Raw genomic sequence first — 24,303 nt, 5'->3', positions numbered from 1 at the left:
GCTCTAGCTTACATGCCGGGGACTCTGGGATAAACCAGATTTTTTTACCCGTCAAAGCCGCACAACAAAATATACTTGGCCATACGTACAGCTTTTAAAAACATTGTCTTGTTTTTCGGTCCAGAATTATTTTACTCTTCTTAATCATGCCAGATAACTTTTCCCACATTACAGTACTTATTGATGAGCCATATTTTCCTTCCTTCAACTGGTTTTTTAAATTTTCCTGATCCGCATTATATAACAGCAACATTGGAAATAAAAGCGTTAAGTGACCAAAATAAAACAGATCAATTGTTTGATGAGATATCTCAGGATTGCCACTGCAAGGGTTGAATTTTTTAATTCTAAATTTTTTTAATACTGTTGAACCTTGTTTTAATGCCAAAATATCTACTCCATGGTTCACAAAGCGGAAGTTAAGGGTTTTGGGCGCTTCAGACAAGAACCCAAACCTCTTTCTTTTTTATTTAATAGCTCCTGAAAAATTACTGGGTGGGGCAGACAGGACTCTCCAGCTTCGGGACGAGATTCTCTCATTTTTTCATACCTTAAATTTACTAGAGAGCCCCTCATAAAAAATCTGACCAGTGGGCCCTGCTGCAAGATGTGGGGCCATGGCCAAACCAAAATGCATACTTGCCCACCCCACGTGATAAGAGCCCATTCATGTTTCTGGCTTGTCTGCCCCAAGTTTTCTCAACATTTCTGTTGGCTCAAAAGAGTGACAGCGCGTAGTATCGTGGAATTTTTGTTACTCCAAAATTTAAAAAATTTACATACTAAACAAAAACTCAGGCTGCAGACCTTTGCACCCTGACTTGAGCCACCCTGCTCACAGACTTGATCTATTTCTCTAGGTCACTCTCACATGCTTGCAAACTATCTATGTTGCTCTTTTGGTCACTCACTGACCTGATCCCTGACTCTGATCTTTGGCAGGCCACTCTATAGTTGGTTTAAAAAAAATTATTATTATTGATGATATTAGAATATATCATCAACGGCCAAGCCAGACACCCCGATGAATGGAAAACACATTAAAGATGGTTTCAAACAGCAAATTTAAAAATTTAAATTTTATTCCATACGCTCATCAACATTTTTCATATATATTATATATTGCAATCAAAATCACGGGGGGGGGGGGGGGGAAAGAGATTTTGCGGCAAAAAACATAATTGATTAATTTAGCACTTTTTTTTAGTCAATCGAGGTTAAAAAATAAACTATACAATAACTATAGATTCTCTCACCAGCATTTTCACATTTTTCTTCAATCGGTCCTGCAATTACCACATTGATGTGAAAAATATATATATATTCATATACATCATATAAATACAATGCTGCAGAGATAAATTGTTTTCTTTTGATAAATGTGTCTAGATTATATTTTCATAATGAATACACACAAATATATATAAAAAAAAAATTCAAGGTTTCAAATTTGGATTCGGGCGAGTAGAAAAATAGTCCATTTATATGTGTTTATGTACAATCGATAATCATTTTTAAAATACCATTTTTTTTCCCGCATTCACTCATGAAACAAAATACGATGATATCGAGGAAGACATGATAATGGTGGATGAAATGACTTGGAAGCCTCATCCTCCTCTTCTAAAACCTCATGAACGACGATTTTTTGATCATTTTCTTTTTTCTCTTTCCTCGTTTTCTTTCCCAAGTTCTAGCTCTGTAACAAAATAAGATATGTGCAGTGGATTCTTGTTTATAAAGCTGCTACAAAAAAAAAATTCATGAAAAAACATTGAAAGTGGGGAAAACGCTTTAAACGAGAAATCTTAATGAGAATTAGTTATAGTTCAGCCTACGAAAATATGTTGTACTAAGTGGGAAAACATTATAAAGCAGAAACGACTATATAACATTATTGCAGTGCCCTATTCAAGCATTCAGCACTTTTACATCATTATATATGCACTGCTCTTCTAGGTCAGGGGTTCTTAACCTTTTGTGTTCCGATCAATCCATTGTGACAATAGGATGAATATCACGGACCTCATGGGCTAATAAAACAAAAAGCACAAACCCTATGTGCAAATAAAATGCATTACACAGACCCCCTTAAAAAAGTGGTTCTCAACTGGGGGTCCTTCACAGGGAAGGGGGGTCCATGAGCTTGAAAGAGGAAACAACTAGCTTTATTTGCTTTCACATTATATTATAAGCTTAAATATAATTCTGTGAAAAGGACATGGCTCTCCCACCTCATGCAAGAGGGCCCCCCTACCCTTGTGGGAGGTTATGGTAAAGTGGTCCCTGGCATTCTCATTGGAACAAAGGGTTGTGGAACACAAAAGAATTAAGAATCCCTGCCCTAAAATCTGGCATACGATAATTATATGTAGTGACCTGCTATCCAGCGAGAGGGCAATATTTAGTTTGGTGGTGGTGTTTTTCCTTTGGCATATAAAAAATGTAAAAACAATAAGCTAATTAACTATTTTACTCATCCAAGCTCATGGGCCACCTGGAATCTCAACAGGGACCCTTCGCATGAGATTTGTGGATCCTTGTTCCAGGTTCACAGACTTCTTGATAATGTTTACATATCATTCATACGTGGATACAGGCACCCCAAATGTACAGGGCCAATCACTGAGTGTGTGTATAGTGGGTGGGGGGGGGGGGATGTCCATCTCCGCCACTAATATCATTTTTACCGATGGAGGGGAAGAGGGTACGGTTCATGAGGGCTGATGATATCCCACAGGAGAAAATGATCCCAACAAATCTGTTCCTCAAAGCATCCTCTTCAATTAGTCTGACCTCATATGAATTTGCCTTTCTCTCTGTGATGTGATATGTGAGGTCTAGAAGATTTATCGTGGAGGATAGGCCATTAGAATTTCTTACAACATGGACAACTGGGAATTTAACCATAAAGGGAAATTGATTTGATATACTTTTTTTAAATAGTTAATGTATGTTTCGAGTGAGTAAATTTTCTTGTCCCTGCCTACATCACCTCTACGATTACTGACATCCATATGGCCTGGAATACACATGCTACTTAGCAGCACGTCACTTATGAGCAAATGCTACCAATAAGCCTATTATTAGCATATGAATACGAAAAAAGCAAGTTTTTATAACAGTATGCTACTGAATTGCACGACTGTCTATTTTGCCTGTGCTACTTAGCATGCAGTTAGACGGGAGATATGCTGATAAACAAGTCCGAACACGAAACTATGAAACTCTCCCTTAATTGTACGAAGTATAAAAAGCGCTGGATACAAAGCGAAGATAATTCTGGAAGGAAAAGTCACATTCCTCTGTGAGGAATCAAACCACCAATCTCTTCACTGTCTGGGCGAGTGCTCCACCATGCGAGAAACAGGAACTGCACTGATGTAGAGAAGGACCCATATACTCTTATTTTTACATTTGTAAGGTTCAAGGAAGAACCCTTCAGAGCAAATCTTGGAGGCTACTTTACCTACAATATGCATCATTATTCTTTCATTTTCATGTTAAAAAGTGTCTGTTATTCAAAAATCCTTATTTGCAGGTAGACCTTTATTGTCAAACCAATAGGATGTGTTCTGTTCCAAGAAAATGTGGTCATTGTTGTTCTGAGGTGACAGCTACAGGAAGCTTCATTGTTTAACAACAGTTTTTGATGAAAGGAAGTGACTGTTTTATAGACTCTATGAGGCATGGATCTAGGATGATGTGATGGGAGTGGTGAATTGTGCAAGTTTGATTGTCTAGTATTTTACGTAATTTATTCCCTTATTTCTTCTGCCCCATATTATTCTGCTCTTGGGAGGGGCAGTCATTCCCATCACCCTCTGGATCTGTGCTCCATGCTCCCAGTGAAGGCAGATATCTTGAGCTGCAAATGGAGCGGCAGGCAGATCCAGCACGATGTGTTGGAGAAACGACTTCATCTGTAAATCCCTCATTTTACAGGAGAGACAAATTTTTGCTCTTGGAAGTGGCAATAGCCCCCCCCCCAACCCCTCTCCTGATCCTGAATCCATGCTTGGACTCTACTATATAAGTTCCAGTCTAGTTACACACAAGGTCACATTTCATAACATTATTGGCACACAGTGTTATACAAACAAGGAAAGATAAAAGCAAGCGTAAGATTCATGGAAACTTAGCTTACCTGGCAGTCCAGTGGTTAGGGAACTAGCTTTTGACTGTGCAGGTCTGGGTTCGAATCCCAGGTCGGGCATGGATGTCTACTAACACTAACAAATTCCCTGGACAGATCGTAATGATCTCTTGGGAATACGTGCTGATCACGTTATTATTAATTAATATTACTCCAATTGTCATGATTAGGGAACATACCTATAGATAAGCTCAGTCTTCCCATTCATCATCATCATTATCTTCATCATCATCACCGCCTTCACTCTCATCTGCAAAGCAAATAAAACTGAATTAAGTGATTCCAGCTCAAAGAATAATCATTAAATCATATTGTGTTTACTATCATTCAACGGAAAAATGTGAACTAAGTAAAAGGGTTGTTCGAAAAGTAATAGTTCCTACACAAAATACAAAATAATGAAATCATAATTGATCACAAAAGAAGTAAAATGCCAAATTTAACTAGATTATTTTGCTTCCCATAAAATTAATGATCCTTTTCATAAAAATAAGGAAAATATTCACAAAAACAGGACCCTAGAAAAAAGAACTCAACAGACCCCTGATTATAGAGTGATTCATCCAGAATGAAATCACGATTAACTAGCTTATGTTGCTCTAAAAGAAACTATTATTCTTAATGAAGAAAAAACACTTTTCAAAAGATACCTGAGTTATTTATAGCACGATTCCTCTCTTGAAGAGCTCTAGCCAAAGCACCCGCAAGACCAAGCATCGGTCGGGCTGGCGTTGAATTCCGCTGATCTTCGCTTGAAACCTACACAATGAAAATATCAAATATGTAAGTTACACATTGTGAAAGGTATTTTATTCGGTCGAAGAAATTAACCGCTGTTGTGGTCGAGTGGTCATAGTGATGGAATTACATCGTGAGGACCCAGGTTTGAACCCCACCGTCACCACAGTGATGGTCGGCTGAAGTTGGTTTTCTGTGGTTCCCAATTTCAAGGCACAAATGTGAGCCGGTCTCCCCGTTAAAAAGCCTCCCTGCAGAGAGCAACACACCTTTTACCAGGGCTGTAACTAGGCAGGTGCATCCACACAGGGCCCACTTGGAAGGGGCCTCAGAAGGAGCTTAAATGGGCTAGAAGAGGCCTAAATTAAAATTCTTGCACAGGGCACAGGAATGACTAGCTACGGCCAAAATATGGTCTTTTTTTGGTTCAATTAAATTTCATTTACATACCATATTTAAAACAATCCATAAGCTTAGATTGATACATATTTTTTGCTCTATGAAAGCAAATTCATCTATACTAGCAATTTCACAATTTCATCGATACTAGCAAGATTTAGCTATTAATATTTTGGGCCCTATCTTCTCAGTTTGCTCCAGAAAATGATGCAGCTTTTTTACAGCATGCGTTCAGCTTTTTCACTTATTTTTTCTAATTCCTCTAGAGCATATTCATCATCTGAGTCAGACATACATTCACCAATAATTTCGGTATCAGTCAAGGTGCTGTAAGTATGTAGTACACTTTAGTCTATTTCAACAAAATCGGAAAATAAAATTTCTTGCTTCAAGTGTTTTTTTAGTAATGCCCTGATGATTTGCAATTTCATCTTCAACATTGTTCTGAGAATCATTGAAATTTGAGTCAACCACCAGATTTGATCCTTCATCACTGAGATGACTGGTTCCGAGCCTGCAGCTTTTTTGAAGCAATTTTGAATTTCTTGTTACCAGACTTTTTGCCACATGACGTTAACCCTCTGCCAATTATTGTATCTGCCTATGATTGACAAGATCTATCAGCATAATGGCTATAACACGAATAATTGCTTCTTATCAATTCCTTTCAGCTCCAGAGAAAAGCCTTATTTGTGTGGGGGGAAAAAAAGGAATTTACGTGTTTTCTTTTTACTATAATTGTGGGCTTGGCCTTCGAGATAGAGTTTTTTGAAAATTTCTTTGACACAGAGAGGTGAAAATGCATTGATTTAATACAGTAAATGCAAGAATGTTTTCATTTTTCGAGAAAGAGAGGTTTGATGCAAGAATATTTTCATTTTTCGAGAAAGAGGTTTGACTGTATATGAATTGACAACATTATCGTAATTACCCCCCAAACAGTCTTTCAACTCTATCTCCACCACATGGATTCAGCTAGTGAAGTCATCAGTCGTGAGATCAGTAGAAACATACTGGTTTGGGCAAGTACTGGCACAGTAATTTTTTAGATAACAAACCAGTATGGGGTCAGATTAGTAAACACACACTCACCCTCTTGATCACATTTTCTTCTCTCCCTCCCTGTATCAGCACATAATATAAGCATCAGTATAATTGGGCCACCAGAGGTAAGATACTCATTTACCACCACAAAGGCTAGCATCAGGTGCGATCCCAAGGGTTTTCAAAAGTCCTATTTTTCTACAACAAATATCTTGCGCCTTCTGAACATGCCCTTGCCATAAGACCTCTCTGTGTTCAAGAAGACGACGGAAGTAAAATAGGACTTTCTCAAGAGAGAAAGATTGCAGATAAAATTTAATAGTAAATTGTTTCATGGTGATATGAGCTGGCGTGCGGTGTGTGCGTGTAAGATATAATATGAAAAATAGTAAGGAAAATGAATACCTACCGGTTTGAGTTCAATTCCTCGTCTTATTTGGCTGAGGAGAGCATCACGTGCATCATCTACAACCGGAGCAGCACTGTTATCATTTACTTCTACCGGCTGTAATGTAGAAAAGAAAAGAGTAACAAAAAAATATTTCGATTGCAAAATGATGGAATGATAATGAAAAAAAAATATGCACGTTATTTCTCCCATTTATTAATTTTTTACTGATCCCCAAATCACTTCTCCTGTTTTTTTTTCTTTGCCAGTCTGCAAATTCTTCATCCTGTTTATTTGCTCTCTGCCAAACTGTAAATTATTTCCCCTGCTTTTTGTTCTCTGCTCACCTGCAAATTATTTCTCCCGTTTATTTGTTCTCTGCCAGTCCACAAATTATTTCTCCCATTTTTTTTCTCTGTTTGTCAACAAATTACCTCCCTTTTTTTTTTGTTCTCTGCCAGTTTGCAAACTATTTCTCCCATTCCCACGGTTCACTAAATTATACATGCTGTTTGTTTATTTTTCGCCTGTCCACAAATCATTTCTTCCATTTTCCACCAGTCCAAAGAATTATGATTTGCAAATCCGCAGTTGCAAACATGGCGAAGAATATTAGTTTAAGGACAATTTATATAATATAGTCATATAATTAATTACATAGTTAATATTAGTTTTCCAGGCTGAAAGGAGTGACATTCTTGTACTGTGAAACCTCTGTCAAAGGGACACCCTCTATTTGAAGGACGAATGTCCTAATCCATGTCTTTTGGAATAGGAACTAATTCGCTTTTAAATAAGAGACACTTTTATTCAAAGGACAAAGAGTGAAACTTTATGAGTGTCCCTTTCGAGAAATTTAATTGCATATTGATACTCTGGAGCAAAAATTTGGTAGTATTGTTCTGGTGATGATGTTACGCGAACCATTTGTCTGTCACTCAGCTCTCATATTGGTCTACGAAACAATAGTTTGGTTTCACTTTTCAAGATCCCATCACATTTTATTCGGGGGAAGAAAAAATCTTACATTTAGAGCCTTTCCTTTCCGGATCTGTTCCAGCATAGCAGACCTAGGGTCAGGCTGTCCCTGGTTGAAATTGGCACTGGGAGCGGGAGGGGGTGGTGGCGGAGGCGGAGCAGAACTGTTCATAGCTGGCAGAGGGGGTGGAGGTGGTGGAGGAGGTGGCGGAGCTGCTCCAGACATTGCATGGCCACTGCCACGTCCTGGAGACGGACCATGAGCAGGTGACCTCGGGGCTACTGGGGCCCTGCTGGGCGGCGGCGGCGGCGGAGGAGCAGAGCCCGTTGTGCGGCTGATGTTGTAGGTGGGAAGCTGATGGCTTCCGACGGGAGGCACTGATGGCGGTGGAGGAGGAGGTGGTGCAGCAGACCTTGTCGAGAGGTTTCGATTCATGCCGGGCGTGGGTGGTGCTTCCCGCACAGGTGGCGCTGGTGCTGCTGAAGGGGCATGAAAGTTATCTGAAAAGAAAAATCATGCTATTTTACTCAGATTTCTCCAGATTCTAATCATAAAAAGTTTCCTGTGTGTGTGGTTTCCATAAAAACTGAATAAAGGAGCAAAACTAAACACTTCCCAGGATTTATCGCCAATGGGCAAAATTAAAGCTATTTTCATTTGGGGCTGGACTGTGTAAATAAAGTAACAGAAAAATATTTGAACGGCAAACTGATGGTACATACTCATCATAGCTTCTTGCTTTGCAACATCGATGCCACCATGTTGATCAATGAAATCATAAATGAACTTTCGAGTATTCTCATTCTTCAGGTCATTTTGAGATACTCCGGCCATTGACAGGAAACTGAGCAATTCAGGATCATCAGCGGTGACCTATTTGTATCGATCAGAAAATTTATCACAAAATTATGCAGTATGTTTGCAACAACACATCTTAAGTGCCAATTCTTAAACTTAAAAAACCTATCGTTTGTTACGTGACAAAATTTCTTGCTATTAAAGAAAACATGTCATACAAATATAAGAGGAAATTGGGGATTTTTTGGGACTGCATACCACGATCATATGACCAGTTATGCGGGACATTGCTGTATTCCCCATAATTTTGGCCACCCCAATATTTTTTAAAATAAAGATCTCCTGTTTATCTATGAAGCCTATTCAAATTTTTGTTCTTCACTGAAGTCAAGGATTAAAATTATTTTTTGTAAACTTCTAAATTGAAGGGTTTGGTTGAATAATGATATTTTTGTCCCTTTTTTTTCTGTTCCATAAGGCTTTCGTTACACTGTCCTTGATTAAGTTCCTGCAGAAACCAACATGTCACACCATTTAACGAAGCTTCACACACACAATCATGAGTTCTGTAATTGGAACAACAATCTATTCACTGCCATAAGAGTTTGACGGAATAATGGTCTATGTTACTTCCAGGCAAAAAGAGAAGTTCCCCCAATTCCGCAATCACTTTTATTATGTCTCCTCCAAAGTTCATAAAAAACCACAGACTGTTATTTGGCCGAACACTTCGATTGTATATTTCACTCCCCCCAATTAGCCAGCATGCCGGAAACTGCAAGGGAGATCATCATGCCAATAATACCAGTGTTTTCTGGCACGCATGGAAATTTGAGTCACAGATTCTGGAAAATTTTTGGTTATTTATATGGATTCCAAAAAACTAGTTTAATTGGCTACAATCTTACTTAAACCTTGCTTATCCCAGCATGCTGGGAACAGACCAGACCCCTAACATTAAAAAAGCTGGTGCCCCTCGAGTTTTACGGCATGCCAGCTAATGGGGGGAACATGGTACGGTACTATAAATCTGAATATTTATGTCACACATTTGTCATGTTAAACACTTTTTTGCCATATAATTAATTTTAACCAACAGTTTACTGATTTGCAGTTCAGCTTCAATTCCTGCTATTGGAATTTTTTCAATTATTTTAGCAATAATTGGCGACTTTGCTCATCTTTGGCATCATATTTGATGACAACTGGTGATTTCCTGTGTTTAAAATCCCAATTTCCCATATTTTTCTTGGGGAAACACAATTCCAAGAACTGAATGAATGCCAGAACTTTGCCACTGAACTTATCCCGTTGCCGAGATCTCTTCCAGCTGAACTTCGTGGCATAGGCTGGAATTTATTTAGTGTCAAACTTTATTTTGTGTCAGATTCCAAGGACTGAGAGATTTTTTCGTTTTTGCAAAGCACAACTAGAGAATTTTTCTGTCAAGATACGAAAAATTCCAAGAATCTGATTTCCGATAGGAAGATTTTAATAAGGCCACAAAATCGGAAGGATTTAGGGTAGGGTCAGAAGGGGTAATTGGAAACAAGACAGCTGCGAGCAATTTGGTGGCTTTTATTGAAATCTAACAAATAGGGTTAAGTTGGGTGGTATTGTTGGCAGCCCAGAGCAAATTCTCACCCCTTTGATAGAAGTTAATTGAGCCTAGATAACAGCTGATAGTTAACAACAAACAAAATTCTGCAGCAAGTTTCTTTTGTTTTCTTCAAGTTTTGCTTTCTCACCTGCTGCGACAAAAAGGTAAGGGTCAAATTACTGTTATATGATTAGTATACAGTCACAACTTCATATAGTGCTGTGTGTGTTTTCATCTTAAGACTTTTCTGGTGACCTATTTATCCTGTTTTCAATTACTCCGAAATGTTGAGAGAGCGAGGGGAAACAGTTTTATTTACTGTTTATTTACATTATCCTTACTATTTGATATTAATTTACTTTATTCTACTACTTAATTTGTATTACTTCATAATTTACTTGTTATCTACAGTTTCACTGTAGTTTATTTACTTGAAATTTAATTGTTGTAGGAGTCCTTGATGTTGGTCCTATCATGGTAGTGACTTAGAGATTAGGTGTGTTTACAGGAGGCCATGCGGGATATAGCACAGGGCAGCAAATTTGAGGAATGAGTGGTCAAGAAAATTAGACAAAAATGGGAGAAGAGTGGCAAAACTATAAATTTGCCTCTGAGTATAAATTCCCTCCCCCCCCCCCCCCAATAATTTATGAACATAAACATGATTTCAAGGAAACAGTTATTTTCCGGATATTATGCTGAGGTGAGCTCGGAAAGAAAAGTCATCATGTCTCCGCCGTGATGACTTTTCTTTTCTCACCTCAGCATAATATCCGGAAAATAACTGTTTCCTTGATATCTCTGGCTGAGAAAAAAGCCATCTATATCTCTATAAACATGATTGTCTATAATTGCATGATAATTTAAACTTACACCAATAAATATGATTTAAACTGTAATTCAGCAAAGCATCCATAGAATTGACAATCTCAATAAAAAAAAATTAATGCTTAATTGTTATTGAATCTGCACTTACTTCAAAACCACGTTCAGGATCGAATCCCACGTGCTGAACAACCCTGTGGAAAAATAATCCTTTCAACAAACAAACAATGTGGACATAACAAAAATTCAATACATTTTGCATTTAAATACTATAACTGTTCTTTAACGTTTTATCGAGAAACCAAGAACAAGCAGAATAAACTGAGCATGTGATATAACAGACTTCATCCTATGTTCTAATGTTAGATTTTAAACAGCTGGTCTAATAAAAGGAACGAAATATCCAAATGGGGGTAAAGATGAGATGAAGTGTAATGAGACGCTATTTGGTCATTACCAAACTAAACAATAGAAATGAATTACCTTTTGGGTTTGATAATACAATTGGATAATCAACGTTAGATTTACCCAAAATTCCAAAACGAACATGGCCATATGCGTTTTGAAACTATATGAAGTTCCTTCGTCAGTAGCAGAAACAAAGAAAGAAAGAAAATATTGAAAAACTCCTTATAGCAGGAGTTACTCGCTGTTGTAGACAAGAGTCAAATTCAAAATGAACCGTCAATAGACTTTGCTTCTCTAAACTAAAAGATCCCATTGACACACTCAACAACTGGGACATCTATAGCATTTCATGCCAATGCGGATTATCATAAATATAGGTCAAATTAAACATGTCCTAAAATACTGTTTAAATGACCATAGAAGATACATAACCAACCAAGACTTTAACCGCTCATCCATAGTCCAACACTGCTGGTCCTCTGACCATAAATTTGACTTCTCTTCTGCCAAAATCATTCAAAAATGCCCCTTACTGTCTGACTTGGACTTCTTCGAATCATTCCACATCAGCAAAAACACAAACCAGTTGGTCAACGACCTAACTAGCACACCACCCTCATCAAAAATCTGGCAACAGTTTCTACAATAATTATTCTTCTCCATCAGCATCACTATCCTGTTCTCATTTGAGATTGGATCCGCCATTTTTCTTTCTCTGTCCTCCTCCTCTGCTCTTTCATTGCCAGTTCACTTTGAATTCCACTCTTTTGTCTACAACAGCGAGTAACTCCTATTATAAGGAGTATTTTTGATATTTTTTTCTTTGTTCCTGCTACTGATGAAGGAACTTCATATAGTTCCGAAACGCGTATAGCCATGGTTCTTTTGCAATTTTGGGTTCAACTACGTCAGTCACTCAATTGTATTATTAATGCAACTACAGCTCTTTTTTTTTGCCTCCATAAATTATTGAAAATCTTTATCAAACCAATTCTGGGCAAATAAAACACCTTAGTCAGCATTTATTTGCGGCTCTCCAGAATAGTCTCACAGTGCCTGAGTGGTGCAATGGTGAGATGTTCATCTTTCACTATGAAGGTTATTGTCAAGGCCCACAGGTTCAAATCCGGGCAAGAACATCAGAAATAAGTTCTTTACCTACCGAATCTACAGCAACCACTGACACAGATGGCACCTTCATTTCCCACCCAACTCCACTGGTTGGACATTGCAGTATGGTGATATATGACTGGAATTAGTGTGTGGTAAAATAGAATAGTCTAACAAAGGACCCTTTCAAATCAACGAACAGGCATACATCAATATGGTCAGATCACACTGCAACACCCCTGATGAAGGTAGGTGACGTCCTCTAGGGGCTGCCATGCATTCCTGGGCTATCACACCTGAAAAAACTGATAACATAAACAGAAATCCTAATAACTTTAAACAAATGTTTTTCTCATGTAACGATACACTTCTGGTCCACACTTTACGAAAATGATAACATTATCAATGATCCAAGTAGCAGCATCTACTGTAAAATGTAGAACCTTTGAAAAGCTAAGAATGAAAAAATATATATAGTAAATATATATTTATGCTTTTGGAATAAAAAAAAACTAACGTGAAATTTGTAGGGAGTCCGATGTCTTCCTTTGTGAGCTTCCCTTTCCTATGTCCCAATCTCCTTCCTTCTCTATGGTTTGACTCTTTGAGCGAAGGTGTTGGAGCAAGGTCTCCTGATAACATAAAAAGCATCATTATAATAAGTTGCACAAACATGAAGGTTCCAAAATTCCAACAGCATATCATGTTATTTAGTTTATTTGGTCTTATGCAGTATTCCTCAACAGCTGGTCTCCGGACCGATGCATAAGGCATTTTAACAATTTATACAGCCGATACATTATTTTAATCTTTAATTCAATTTTAGATCGTTTATATATTGGTTTTTATTGGCAGATCTGCAAATTATATTAGTCATTTACTTTTTGCCATTCCTTATTATATATTTCTGCTGGTCCTAAAATTTTTTATCGCCATTATTTATTTTTATACCTGTCCATATATTATTCCTCTATTTGTTCATTATTTTACCATCTGCAATTTATTTCTCCCACTCATTCATTATTTGCTAGTCTGTAAATAAGTTCTTTTATTCATTCATATTATTTGCAGTCTGCAAATTATTTCTACTACTTATTCATTATTTACTCATCTGTGTGCAAATTATTTCTCCCATTTATTTGATTTTATTTCACATCATTTGCTTTGCCAGTAAGCAAATTATTTCTCCTGCTCTTATTCATTGTATTTGCCAGTCCATAAATAATTTCTCCTGTTCATTCATTATTTGCATGTCAAAGCAACCTGGTGCACAAGATTTTTCAAGCCCTGATGTATATGTAACGGCCAAAGTTGGCTACTTAGTGAATTGGCCGAAATCTGATTTTCAGAAATGATTACAGATTTTTCTGGCTTTGGCCCCAGCAATTCACAAAGTAGCAGGAGATCCCTGGCCAAAGTTTGATGTAAGATGGTCGGTCCGGTAGGCACAGAATCAACTTTTCTTTTATAGTAGCTGCTCCACGTAATGACAAAGAGAGGAAACAAAGAGAGATTGGAGAGAAAAACTATATAATACTAGTTTTTTTTGTCAAATTTTGAAGAAAAAATGATTACCACATTGTAAAACCGATATGATGGGTTGCCATAGTTACCCATAATTATCAGGAAAAGATATGAGAACTAGGTGATGAGCCTGAAACATGCCTTTTCTTTTTTCAGACTTCAGCCAAGGATCTGCAGACACTTTGCAAACTTGCTGGCCAAAGCTAAAAATTCAGACATTGACCAGGTTAATTTAAAACAGAATTGGCCAATTTGCAAACTAACCGATTTCTCGCTTTGGCTGTAACATATACACTATGAAAAAAGAACGGATCAGTGCGCTTCTGCCACATAGTGGTTAAGCGCAGTTGCATGTATTGTGGCGGGGAATGCAGTTTGATTCTTTGCAGGGGCCTGTGAAATCAGTACTTCCACACTTTGCAACTTCACTATATACCAGAAAGGTTTTGAAACTCTGATTTTATGAATGGTGAAATAGTGAGTGAAACTTACGTTGCAAAACAATGACGCCTGTATTTGTTGGTCTCAAAGCCTGTTGATTTCTTCTTTTCTCTGGTTGCAGGAAGAAAAATTCATATATAATAAGAAATTCAATGCATCAAAACTTAACAAAAAGCATCATGCACCAAGAAATAAATAGTAATTGCTTAGTAAGAAATATATGATTCAAGAAATAAATGCACACAATTAAAAAAGGTCATTTTAAGATCAATATATTTCTTGCCACAAGCTTACACAATGCTTATGTTTGTGAATGAATAACTGTAGAGGCATGTTGCGCTTATGCTGATTTATTACTACTACTAAACCAGACCTATGCACCTTGTTTATATTCCTCTGCAAACTTCTAACTAACTTGTATATGTTGGAAAGTGTGTGCGTGCATGTAGGGAACCTTCTGTGAAGTTTGTTTCTGTGTAATGTTCGTTATGTGTAGTGTTGCCATCTGCCATCAATTTTTCTAACTATGAGTGAAGTGTAATGATTGAATAGTTTACCATTGTAGGCCTGTTGCTCTGTGATGATACTTTTTAGTGGGGAGATTGGCTCACATTTGTGCCTTGAAGTTGGGAACCCCAGAAAACCAATTTCAGCTGACCACCACTGTGGTGACGGAGTTCGAACCCAGGTTCTCGTGATGCGAGTCCTTCACTATGACCACTAAGATTGATAAAGGAAAATTCATCTCTACCCTTACGGGGATTCGAACCTGTGTCTCTAGTATGCCAGACGATTGCCTAAGCTATGAAAGCAGATATAATATTCTCTGCTCGGTGAAGAATTGGAAGACAGATGCCAGCATGAACACTAAACAAGAGCAACTCTACAAAATAAATACGTTAGGGGTGGGGGCACACATACACTCAGAACACACATTCCAGCATGTGTTGATTCATTAGAAATTCCACAGAGGAATGTGAATTTCTAATGAATTTTTACAAATTCTTTACTAGGTGCGTGTGCAGTAAAGTAGTAGTAGCCACATGTTTCACCACTCATGACTTGACTTCTAGCAGCCATTTTTGAGCATGATAATGCTTGATCACATATGACAAGACGTCTTCAAGAACGTCAGTGTCAAGTTGAACCCCTTCCTTTGCCAAGTTAATCACTGGACTTATCGCCAATTGAGCACATAACGGACCAGCTGGAACAACATCAACCTGTTAGCATGTTAGGAACTAGAGGTCTAGTTGCAACAAGTATGAAATAATCTGCCCTAGACCAACATGCAGAACCTGTATGCAAGAATGCCGACCATATATCTTTTTGTATTCATGAGAGAGGTATTATTTCAAGGTATTATTTTATATTACAAGGTATTATTTTATATTACAAGGTATTATTTTATATTATTACAAGGTATTATTTTCGTGTCATTGCGCTGTTCTCTGAAACAAATGATAATTTCGTTCTGATATTGAGATCATTTATACAGTATAGTATGACTATCGGACATGCCAAATTTCATTCCATATCGTGACCGGGAATACGTGATATGGGTAACTGTTCAACAGTTGATAAACAGTAATTCAATACCATCAAATTGGTATCAAATTCATTTGAAGAACTAAATAAATGGCTTAAAAATTTTCAAGGGAGGCACGCACGACTTTGCAATCTCTTTATCAGCCCGACTTCCATTAAAATTTTTTATTGTGGTTTAAAGTGAGCCAGTATTACCTTGTCTACGCTCACGACGTTCTTTGACGGTTTTACAAACAACCTCCTTGAATTTCTTTGCCTCTTCCGTGTCTGCGAAGTTTATTCCAGCCATACAGTTCTGAAGGAAATGCACAATATTTATAAATAATTAGAAAAACTTTCTTATGACTGTAATTTCTCTTCTAACTCTTGCACCAATAACTGAAAATAAGGTGTATAAACTTACATCTGCTTCGAAAGTGTGGAAGAAACATTTCGGAGCCTTGTACTCGAATTGTTCGTAAAGCTCTTGTTCCCAAACAGCAACACATTTCTGAAAGATCATTCAGATAATATAAATGAATGATATAAATAAACTAAACACACACAGAGAGAGAAAGAGAAATACATACACAGTGAAACTTGGTTAAGGCTGGGATTACACTATAAAAGTTCATTTATAAAATTAAAAAAATATAACCAATAAGGTGATCGATTGCATTTGCTAGAATGTTACCTTATTAGTGCTCTTATTGGTTGCATTTTTCAACTTTTATAAAGTACTTTAATCCTGGTCTGATTCAAATTTTGGATAATACAAACTTTTGCAAACTCCTCTTGTGCGTGCGTTTTTATCTAATTTAATGTTAAAATTTTTCATTTCATTTGATTCCCCCCCCCCCCCGAATGTTTTGAATAATTCAAAGTTAGAGGGAAAAAAAAATCTCAGTTTTTGTATGAGCAAATTTAGTTTGAAAAATTTTATAAGCATTCAGATTTTGTTTCTCTCTACGAAGTTTTTATACAAATCTTTGAAGACCAAAAATACATAATTTAAAAATTCTGAGGTGAAGTCAGCGCACTATGGATGCTGTTTTTTCGATCTTGACTTTTGGTTCCAACTGCCATGCTAACATTGTCTGCTGAGCAACTTGAAAAGAAATGTGAAGCCAGTCCTGAAGATAAACCCAGATTTTATGAGGCACTTTTAAAAAAAAAAATGAATACCTCTTTTTTCAAAAGCGGCAACCTTCGTAAGCTAAAATACCTGAGTCACCAAGCCGAGAAGAGTATAAGAGATCCAGGACTTGGCCTTGCCATAGTAGAGGGCTCACTAGAATCACCAAGCCGAAAAGAGAAATGTGGCCCAGCACCAGAAATGTGGGCTAGCCACAGCGACACAAAGGGCTCACCCGAGCCACCAAGAGTATAAGTGGTAAAGGACTTGGCCTGGCCACGAAGGAGGGCTCACTAGAGTCTTACCAAGCCAAGAGGGGAGATGTGAACCAGGCCATGGTGAGCGGCAAAGCCATAGACATGTAAATTTTGAATATTGTGAATTGCTGGTATTTTTAACTTTTTACATTTGTAACTTTTTTTTCTGGGGGGGGGGGGGGGGAGTTTTATTGGCATACAATACATTTATATATACATAATAAAACACCTGACACCACCCAGCCCCTCATCCAGGGCAATAGCTAAAACTGATAACTGTCGATAGAGCCTGGGCTGTGCACGGTATGAAATGAAAAAAATGAAATGTATGCTAAAATGTCCGTCAGAATTTAATTTCATTAGATTTATTTTTTTAGAAACTCAGTTCGACAAAAAAAACCCCATTGTTAACTGGAAACTGGCAAAACTTCGGATCTAACAAATTACGTTGTTTAACCTATTTATCAAGGTGTGCCATTCACAATCTGAAACTTTTATTGTCATTTTAAGAGTAAAGAAAGTATCGGAAAATACAAAAATTAGTTACCAATTTCTAAAATTTAGGAAACAGTTTCGTTACTGGTGACTAAATTTTAGTAATGGATAATTATTATCCTACGTGAACATTTGCAAGTTCCAATATGGTCACGAACTATAGACGATAGATGGTGCAATTCTTTATCGCGGTCTTCTGTTGGCAACGGGAATTGATACCGGTTTCGGTTTAGCAGAAATAACTGATATTGGTGGAGAACTGTGGGAACATTCTATTTCTCGAAGTTTCTGTCAGGATTATAAATATGGTGGCGCTCATAAGATGGCAGGCTCAAGGAGATTTTAGAGAGATTTGATGAACAATCAGTTGTGTTTAAATGTTGAGAGAAAGTTGTTAGCTCTCTGATTAGGTTGTAAATACGTGTGAATTGCTGTTCTGTAAATAAATCTGTGTTTGTCCATCAAACCGCTTCTTGTTTTGCAATCTCAAAGTCTTGTAAAAAATTATCCAGAACAATATGTAGTCATTTTATGAATGCAGGATAGATTAATTGGATAATTAAATTTTTTTCCAGTGACTTTGGATTCAGAATCAACGAAGTTCGACTGTAATTGAACACAAACTTACGTCTATATCGTAGGATCTCAGAAAATAAGATCTGCGGTTAAAGTCCTTGATTAAACACATAACACCGCAACACTTCTTCCACCACTGTAGATGATTCGACTTCATGTCTGTGAGAAACAGCTGCACGACCGCACATGCCATAGTCTGTAAGCATAATAATATCGTCAATTATAATTGATGTGAGATACTGTTTAAACAAACATAATTATGCGTGTTTGTGTTTGATATACAAATGCTGCCATCTGTATTTAATAACATAGGGTGGCCATAAAATAACCTTGCCAATGTACGAGTCCTAGCGGCCACAAAAATCAACAAATTTGGATGAAATTTGAGATATATAGTGTCATAAAAGTATATAGACAATTGTTTCTCTTGAATAACAAAGCATCTGTTCCACATTCCTATCTAAATTTTTTATGCATGAATCCCATGACGGTAAAATTACTTCCTAACAGTTGAACAGAATTTTTCTCAAGAAATGAATTAACAAAAATTAAAAAAAAAAAAGAAAAACAGCCAGTTTCACAAAAGTATATAGACTTTACTTGAGAGAAAACTTGCAAAGCAAGAGGTCGCAATATTTGCATATTTTAATATGACTACTATAATCATATGAAAAAGAGTACAAATGCTTTCAAAAATCTGTATTGCAAGTAGTTTACATTATGCCTTGCAACGTTTGTTACACTGAAAGGGGTGTGGCTAAAATCTGGCCTTTAAAGTCTGAAGGAAGTGACTGACAAAGATATTGCAAAGTGTAGAAGTGAAATTGTGAAATAGGGAGATCCAAAGTAAATGGATAGAGATATTTTGTGTTTAGCATCTAGCCAGAAATTGTCTATGGATCAAATTTCACGAAGCTTACGAGTTCCTATATCAAAGATCACTGTTTACGGTCCAGCAATAAGCATGTATTCCAAAACATGTGATCTCTTCTGAAACAACACTACAAAGATGATCAAATGATTTGGGCTGGAATGACATGAATTTGAGGGATGATGAATGGTTCCCTGTTGTTTTCAGGGACAGAACATAGTTCAATTCTAGATGGACTCGATGACCGTACTCGATACTGTATTGGCATGACTTCAGACACGAATCTCACACTTTCTGCAACCGTCACCAAAGAAGGGAAATTTATCATGGTTTAGGGAGCATTCAGATTCAATGAAACGATTGGTAGGCCTATTTGTTTTTTTGAGAAGCCCAAAGACTATCAGAACATTCTTGGAACCTCTCTACTTCCAATCAGGAGCACAATAGAAGGCCATTGTTAGTTTTCTCAACAGGTCAATGCTCCCTATTCTCACATCTACATCCACCAGTACAAGGTTTACTGATAATAAAAGACGAGTTGGAATGGCCAGTTATGAACCCAGACCTAAATGCAATAGAAAACTTTTCGGGGGGGGGGGGGGGGGGGTTATTATCACTTCATATTTATTTCCAAAGTTGACAGTTTTCAAGTATAATGGTATTGAAGGAGCGAATTATGCAAGGTTGGTTTTCCTCTGGATTCTGTTTTTCTTATACCTCCAGGGAATGAAGAAGGTTGTTTCCACCAGAAACTCTGATGTCTCAAATAATTTTTCAGCATGCCCAACCAAGTATTTGAAATGATTCGTGGCAATGGTGCAACTGTAAATATTAAAATTTTGTTGATGTCTATATAATTTTGAGACAAGCGTTTAATTTTTAAAAATTCATTTTTTGAGAAAAATTCTGTTCAACTGTTGTGGAATTACTTTATCCTCATGGGCTACATGTTAAAAAAATTGAAGCTCAAAATGTAGAAAGGTTGATTGGTTATTCAAGAAAAACGAGTGTTTATATGTACTTCTGTGATAGACTATTAGGTGTTTCAGAGCATGGGGATGTGAAAAAAAAATGAAATCTCTAGCTTTTGCGGTTACAGCCACAATGAAAAAAATTTTGAAAAATTTGAATGGCAGCATCCACTTTAATGCATTGCAAAAATTGATCAGTGTATCAAAAAACAAAAATGGTGGGGAAATGGTACTTGTAGCACCATAAATGTGGATGCAGACAAAGAAAAAAGATCTCGCCAAGGGGTTTGGTGCATCAGACACTCAGTCTGGGAATTTCTTCAAATCTGTAGCAGTCCCTGACCGAGAGCATCTAGAGCACCAACCCCTTGCCAAGGTCAGCTTTCTTCGCCTGCATCTGTTGTGTGAATAATATCTTATATAATTATTAACCACTAACAACATGTGAAAAAGAAAATAGAAAACTCACATACCATGCAATTAGATCCAATCATATCGAAAAGCTTCTCATTCTCGCCGTTATTGAGGAGACTGCAAGGAACATTTTTCTTCTTTCTTCGTTCAGCTTGATTATTCATGGAGCCCCTGTTCATTGTCTCCATTACCTACATTTATTTACAAAAATTTGTTACTAAAAAAAAGAAAAAAATCCATTTTTTTTTTCAAATATTTCCAGAATTATAGAGTTCTGAGCTCAGGGTCCGAACTTGAGGTGGGGGGGGGGGTGGAAGTAGAGCAGTTACCATAAGGGGCCATTCAAGTATTATGTACACAGATTTTTAGCCATTTTTGACCCCCCCCCCCCCCCGTCAGCAAAATTTCTTCGAAAAGGAGTGGGTTTATGATGTAAGCAACCTTCAAACCCCCCCCTTGTCATCAAATGTCAGCAAATCCGAACCCCCCCCCCCCCTCGATGCTGAAGTAATACTTGAATGACCCATAAGCAGCAATCTTGGGGGAGTGCCGAGAGAAATCAATAAATGGCAACACAGTGAAATACTTTTACAATGATACTCAAGTGACAGGAGAAACGCACTGTTATAAAGGATTTATCATCATAGATGGGATATGCAGTCAACATTCTGTATAACAACCCCATGTTTTAGTGACCATTCCATTACAATAACCAGTAGGTTGAATCCCAAAAGTAATTTAATTAAGTGATCTGGAACAGTGCCGCAGGTCACTCAAGTGAACCGGAAATGTGTTGTGGGTCATTTGAGTGAAGTAGAACTGCACCACAGATTACATGAGTGATCTATAAATGCACAGTAAGACACTTAAATGCTCTAGAACTGTGCCACACATTACTCAAGTGATACGTCAAAATGTGTTGCATGTCACTTGAGTGATCTGGGAATGTGCTGTGGACCACTTAAGTGATCTGAGATTGTGCCACGGGCAGCTCAAATGATGTGGAATTGCAGAGCAGGTCATTGAGGTTTGTTAGGTCTGTTTATGTAATAGCTCATTTTCACAAACACTGACTCCTAATTACTGTTCTGTTTGAACCGAATATGTTTCCATCATATAGTAAAACCCTGTTTATACAATGTCGAAGAATAATTGTTTGCATGCATAGGCGTATTTACAAGGGCAAGCTCAGCGGGCAACATCCCAGGGCCATGCATTCGGGAGAAGGCAGGACAAATTTGAAGAATGAGTGGTAAACAAAATTAGCAGAATGGGCAAAGGACAGTAAAACAATACATCTGCAGGGCAAAAGGTGATAAAACAATACATGTGCACGTCAGTGAATGACATAGAGAGTTTACAAGCATGTGAGCAACCAAAACAGTGTGCAAGCATGTGGACGACCAAAAGAGTGACCTAGTGAACAACAAATAGTCACCTGAAAGTTTGTAAGTGACCGAAAGCATGACAAGTAACAGACCATCTTGTTCAGCGACCAAGAGTTCACAAGCATGTGCACTAGAATGACCAAAAGGGTGACCTAGAGAGTGAGGTTGGTTAAGACCATAGGTTCCCAACCTTTTATGCCCCATCGCCCCCCTTCTTCAGAAATTTTTTTCTCCCATCGCCCCCCCCCCCAACGCAATCTAACCCATAGGATCCTATGTTATACCAGTATCTTCTACCGCCCCCTGGAACATTCCATCGCCCACATTGGGAATCACTGGTTAAGACAAAGAGCACATGCAAGGATGCGAATGACCAATAGAGCAATCTAGAGAGCATGGGAGTGACCTAATGAGTGAAGGACTGGGTCAGTGAGCAGTGTAAATTGTGACTAAGAAAATGTGCAAGAATATGGATGATGGAGAAAGTGTACAAGCATATGAGTGATCTAAAGAGTGAACTGAAAACAGATGTATTTACAATAGCGAGGGATAGGCAGGCTATATTCTAAGGTGACAAATTTTAGGAATGAGTGGTCAAGAAAATTAGACTAAAATGGAAGAACAGAAAAATTTGGGTAGCTCACATGTGGCGAAAGAGTGAATCAACCTCTGTTTGTGTGAGTGGTTGTCAGTCGAGTATGTCCCAAAATTCCATGTGGTACCATAAGCTTGCGTGTCCCTCATTTTCCAATAATAGTAATAGAAAATTTCATCTCATTTTATTGAAAAATTCAATACTTTTTTTGAGGCTACTGTTTTTTTTCAATACGGAAAATATCGCATATAGAATTGTGAGGAGGAAAAAAATCCTTTACAACCCAAAAAAGCGCCACACCCACGTGTACACTACGCTATATACATTACAAGGTGATAACACAATATATACAAAACAATTTCCACATAATTACAAATAAGAGTTAATTATTCTTTTATAACACTATTCAATATTTACAACACATTTTTATGCACCTATGTTACCATTAAAGGCTCTATTAGACTTCAATGGACTCGATGTGACTTTTAAAAACAAAATATACACAAATTATATTGACAACATGATAAACATTCACCTATTTTTAATCAACAAAACACCTCTGAGGTGATCGATCGGGAACGTAAAGTGGGTTTTGCAATCACGCAATTTTACGGTTTATCTCGCCCTAAGAGACGAAAAAAAAAAAGCAAATGCCACAACAGATGTCGCGCGTGTCCCAGATGGAAACCACTCAAGTCTGGGAAATTTGTGCCGTAAGCTCAGTGCAAAGCGTATGTGTTTGAGCTCAGTGCTTGGGTCAAAGCTAGTGATGGGCAAAACGGTTCTTTTCCGTGAGCGGCTCTGAACCGCTCACTCACCAAAATGAACCGCAGCTCTTACACGGCTCTTTTGAAGAGTTGATCAAGAGCGCCATCTAGCGAAGGGTTTTATAAACTCTTGTGATTTACCCCCCCCCCCCCCCGCAAACAATATCTAGATTTTTTTTTTCAATTACAGCACACTGCGTTTACGCTGCAGTTGATGGACACGCGTTGCGTTTCAATTAAAAAATCAACCAGAGAAATATGCAAAAAATCAAGCTTTTCTCTCTCTCTCTCATTCCAAAAATAATAATAATAAACTTTTTCCCTTAGGGGTCATTCAAGTATTACGTCAGCATCGAGAGGGGGGGGTTTCGGATTTGCTGACTTTTGATGATAAGGGGGGAGGGGGGGGTTTGAAGGTTACTTACGTCATCAACCACCCGTTTCTGAAGATATGGGGGGGGGGGTCAGTGTTTTGCGACTTTTGCTGACAAATGGGGGGGGGGAGTCAAAAATGGTTAAAAATCTGCTTACGTAATACTTGAATGGCCCCTTATAGAAGATGGTTTCGTGCACTAAACCAGACACGTAAGATGGTCAGTGCCGTCTCAAGGCATGGGCCCACCCGGGGGTCTCAGGAGAAAAAAAGCCTCAGAAAAGTCATTTGTCCCGGGGGCCCATGTTGCTCTTAAGACGGCCCTGAAGATGGTGAGAAAAAAATCTCCATATTACTGTATTTGCATGAACATCCATGTTCTCATTTACGTAACAATCGATAAACGATTTGTATTCATCTCCTGTGTCGTCTTCATGGGCGGAGATACGGGAGGCGTGGGGGGGGGGGCATTGCTCTTCCCCAGCGTCAAAGATAGAGTCGACTGATCTAATGTATAAATGTAT

At 37.8% G+C, this 24,303-nt stretch overlaps 1 protein-coding gene across 3 annotated transcripts; it reads right to left on the bottom strand.

Annotated features, from left to right (window-relative positions):
• Positions 1-1,067: 1,067 nt before the first annotated feature.
• On the bottom strand, positions 1,068-23,398 carry LOC149070920 (uncharacterized). 3 transcript variants are annotated; one of them, XM_089248515.1, is made up of 14 exons: positions 23,175-23,398; positions 20,716-20,847; positions 18,453-18,596; positions 16,362-16,448; positions 16,154-16,253; positions 14,462-14,521; positions 12,963-13,077; positions 11,079-11,121; positions 8,427-8,577; positions 7,753-8,204; positions 6,747-6,842; positions 4,807-4,915; positions 4,336-4,406; positions 1,068-1,699 (listed from the first exon to the last, which is right to left on the bottom strand). In XM_089248515.1, exons 2-13 carry the CDS (start codon positions 20,842-20,844, stop codon positions 4,348-4,350), a joined length of 1,545 nt encoding a protein of 514 aa, XP_089104641.1. In that variant the 5' UTR covers positions 20,845-20,847; positions 23,175-23,398; the 3' UTR covers positions 1,068-1,699; positions 4,336-4,347. The 3 variants fall into 3 exon arrangements, with proteins under 3 accessions (XP_089104641.1, XP_089104643.1, XP_089104642.1); XM_089248517.1 differs by having other exon boundaries at positions 23,083-23,200; XM_089248516.1 differs by having other exon boundaries at positions 1,069-1,699; positions 23,074-23,182.
• Positions 23,399-24,303: the final 905 nt, after the last annotated feature.

The sequence above is a fragment of the Pholcus phalangioides genome, unplaced genomic scaffold, assembly GCF_987345545.1.
Source record: "Pholcus phalangioides strain wild (caught in Gottingen) unplaced genomic scaffold, Ppha-v1.0 ptg000020l_1, whole genome shotgun sequence".
In the NCBI taxonomy this organism is placed as follows: Eukaryota; Metazoa; Arthropoda; class Arachnida; order Araneae; family Pholcidae; genus Pholcus; species Pholcus phalangioides.
The sequence above is the reverse complement of the archived record's forward strand: the minus strand, read 5'-3'. Positions and strand labels throughout refer to the sequence as shown.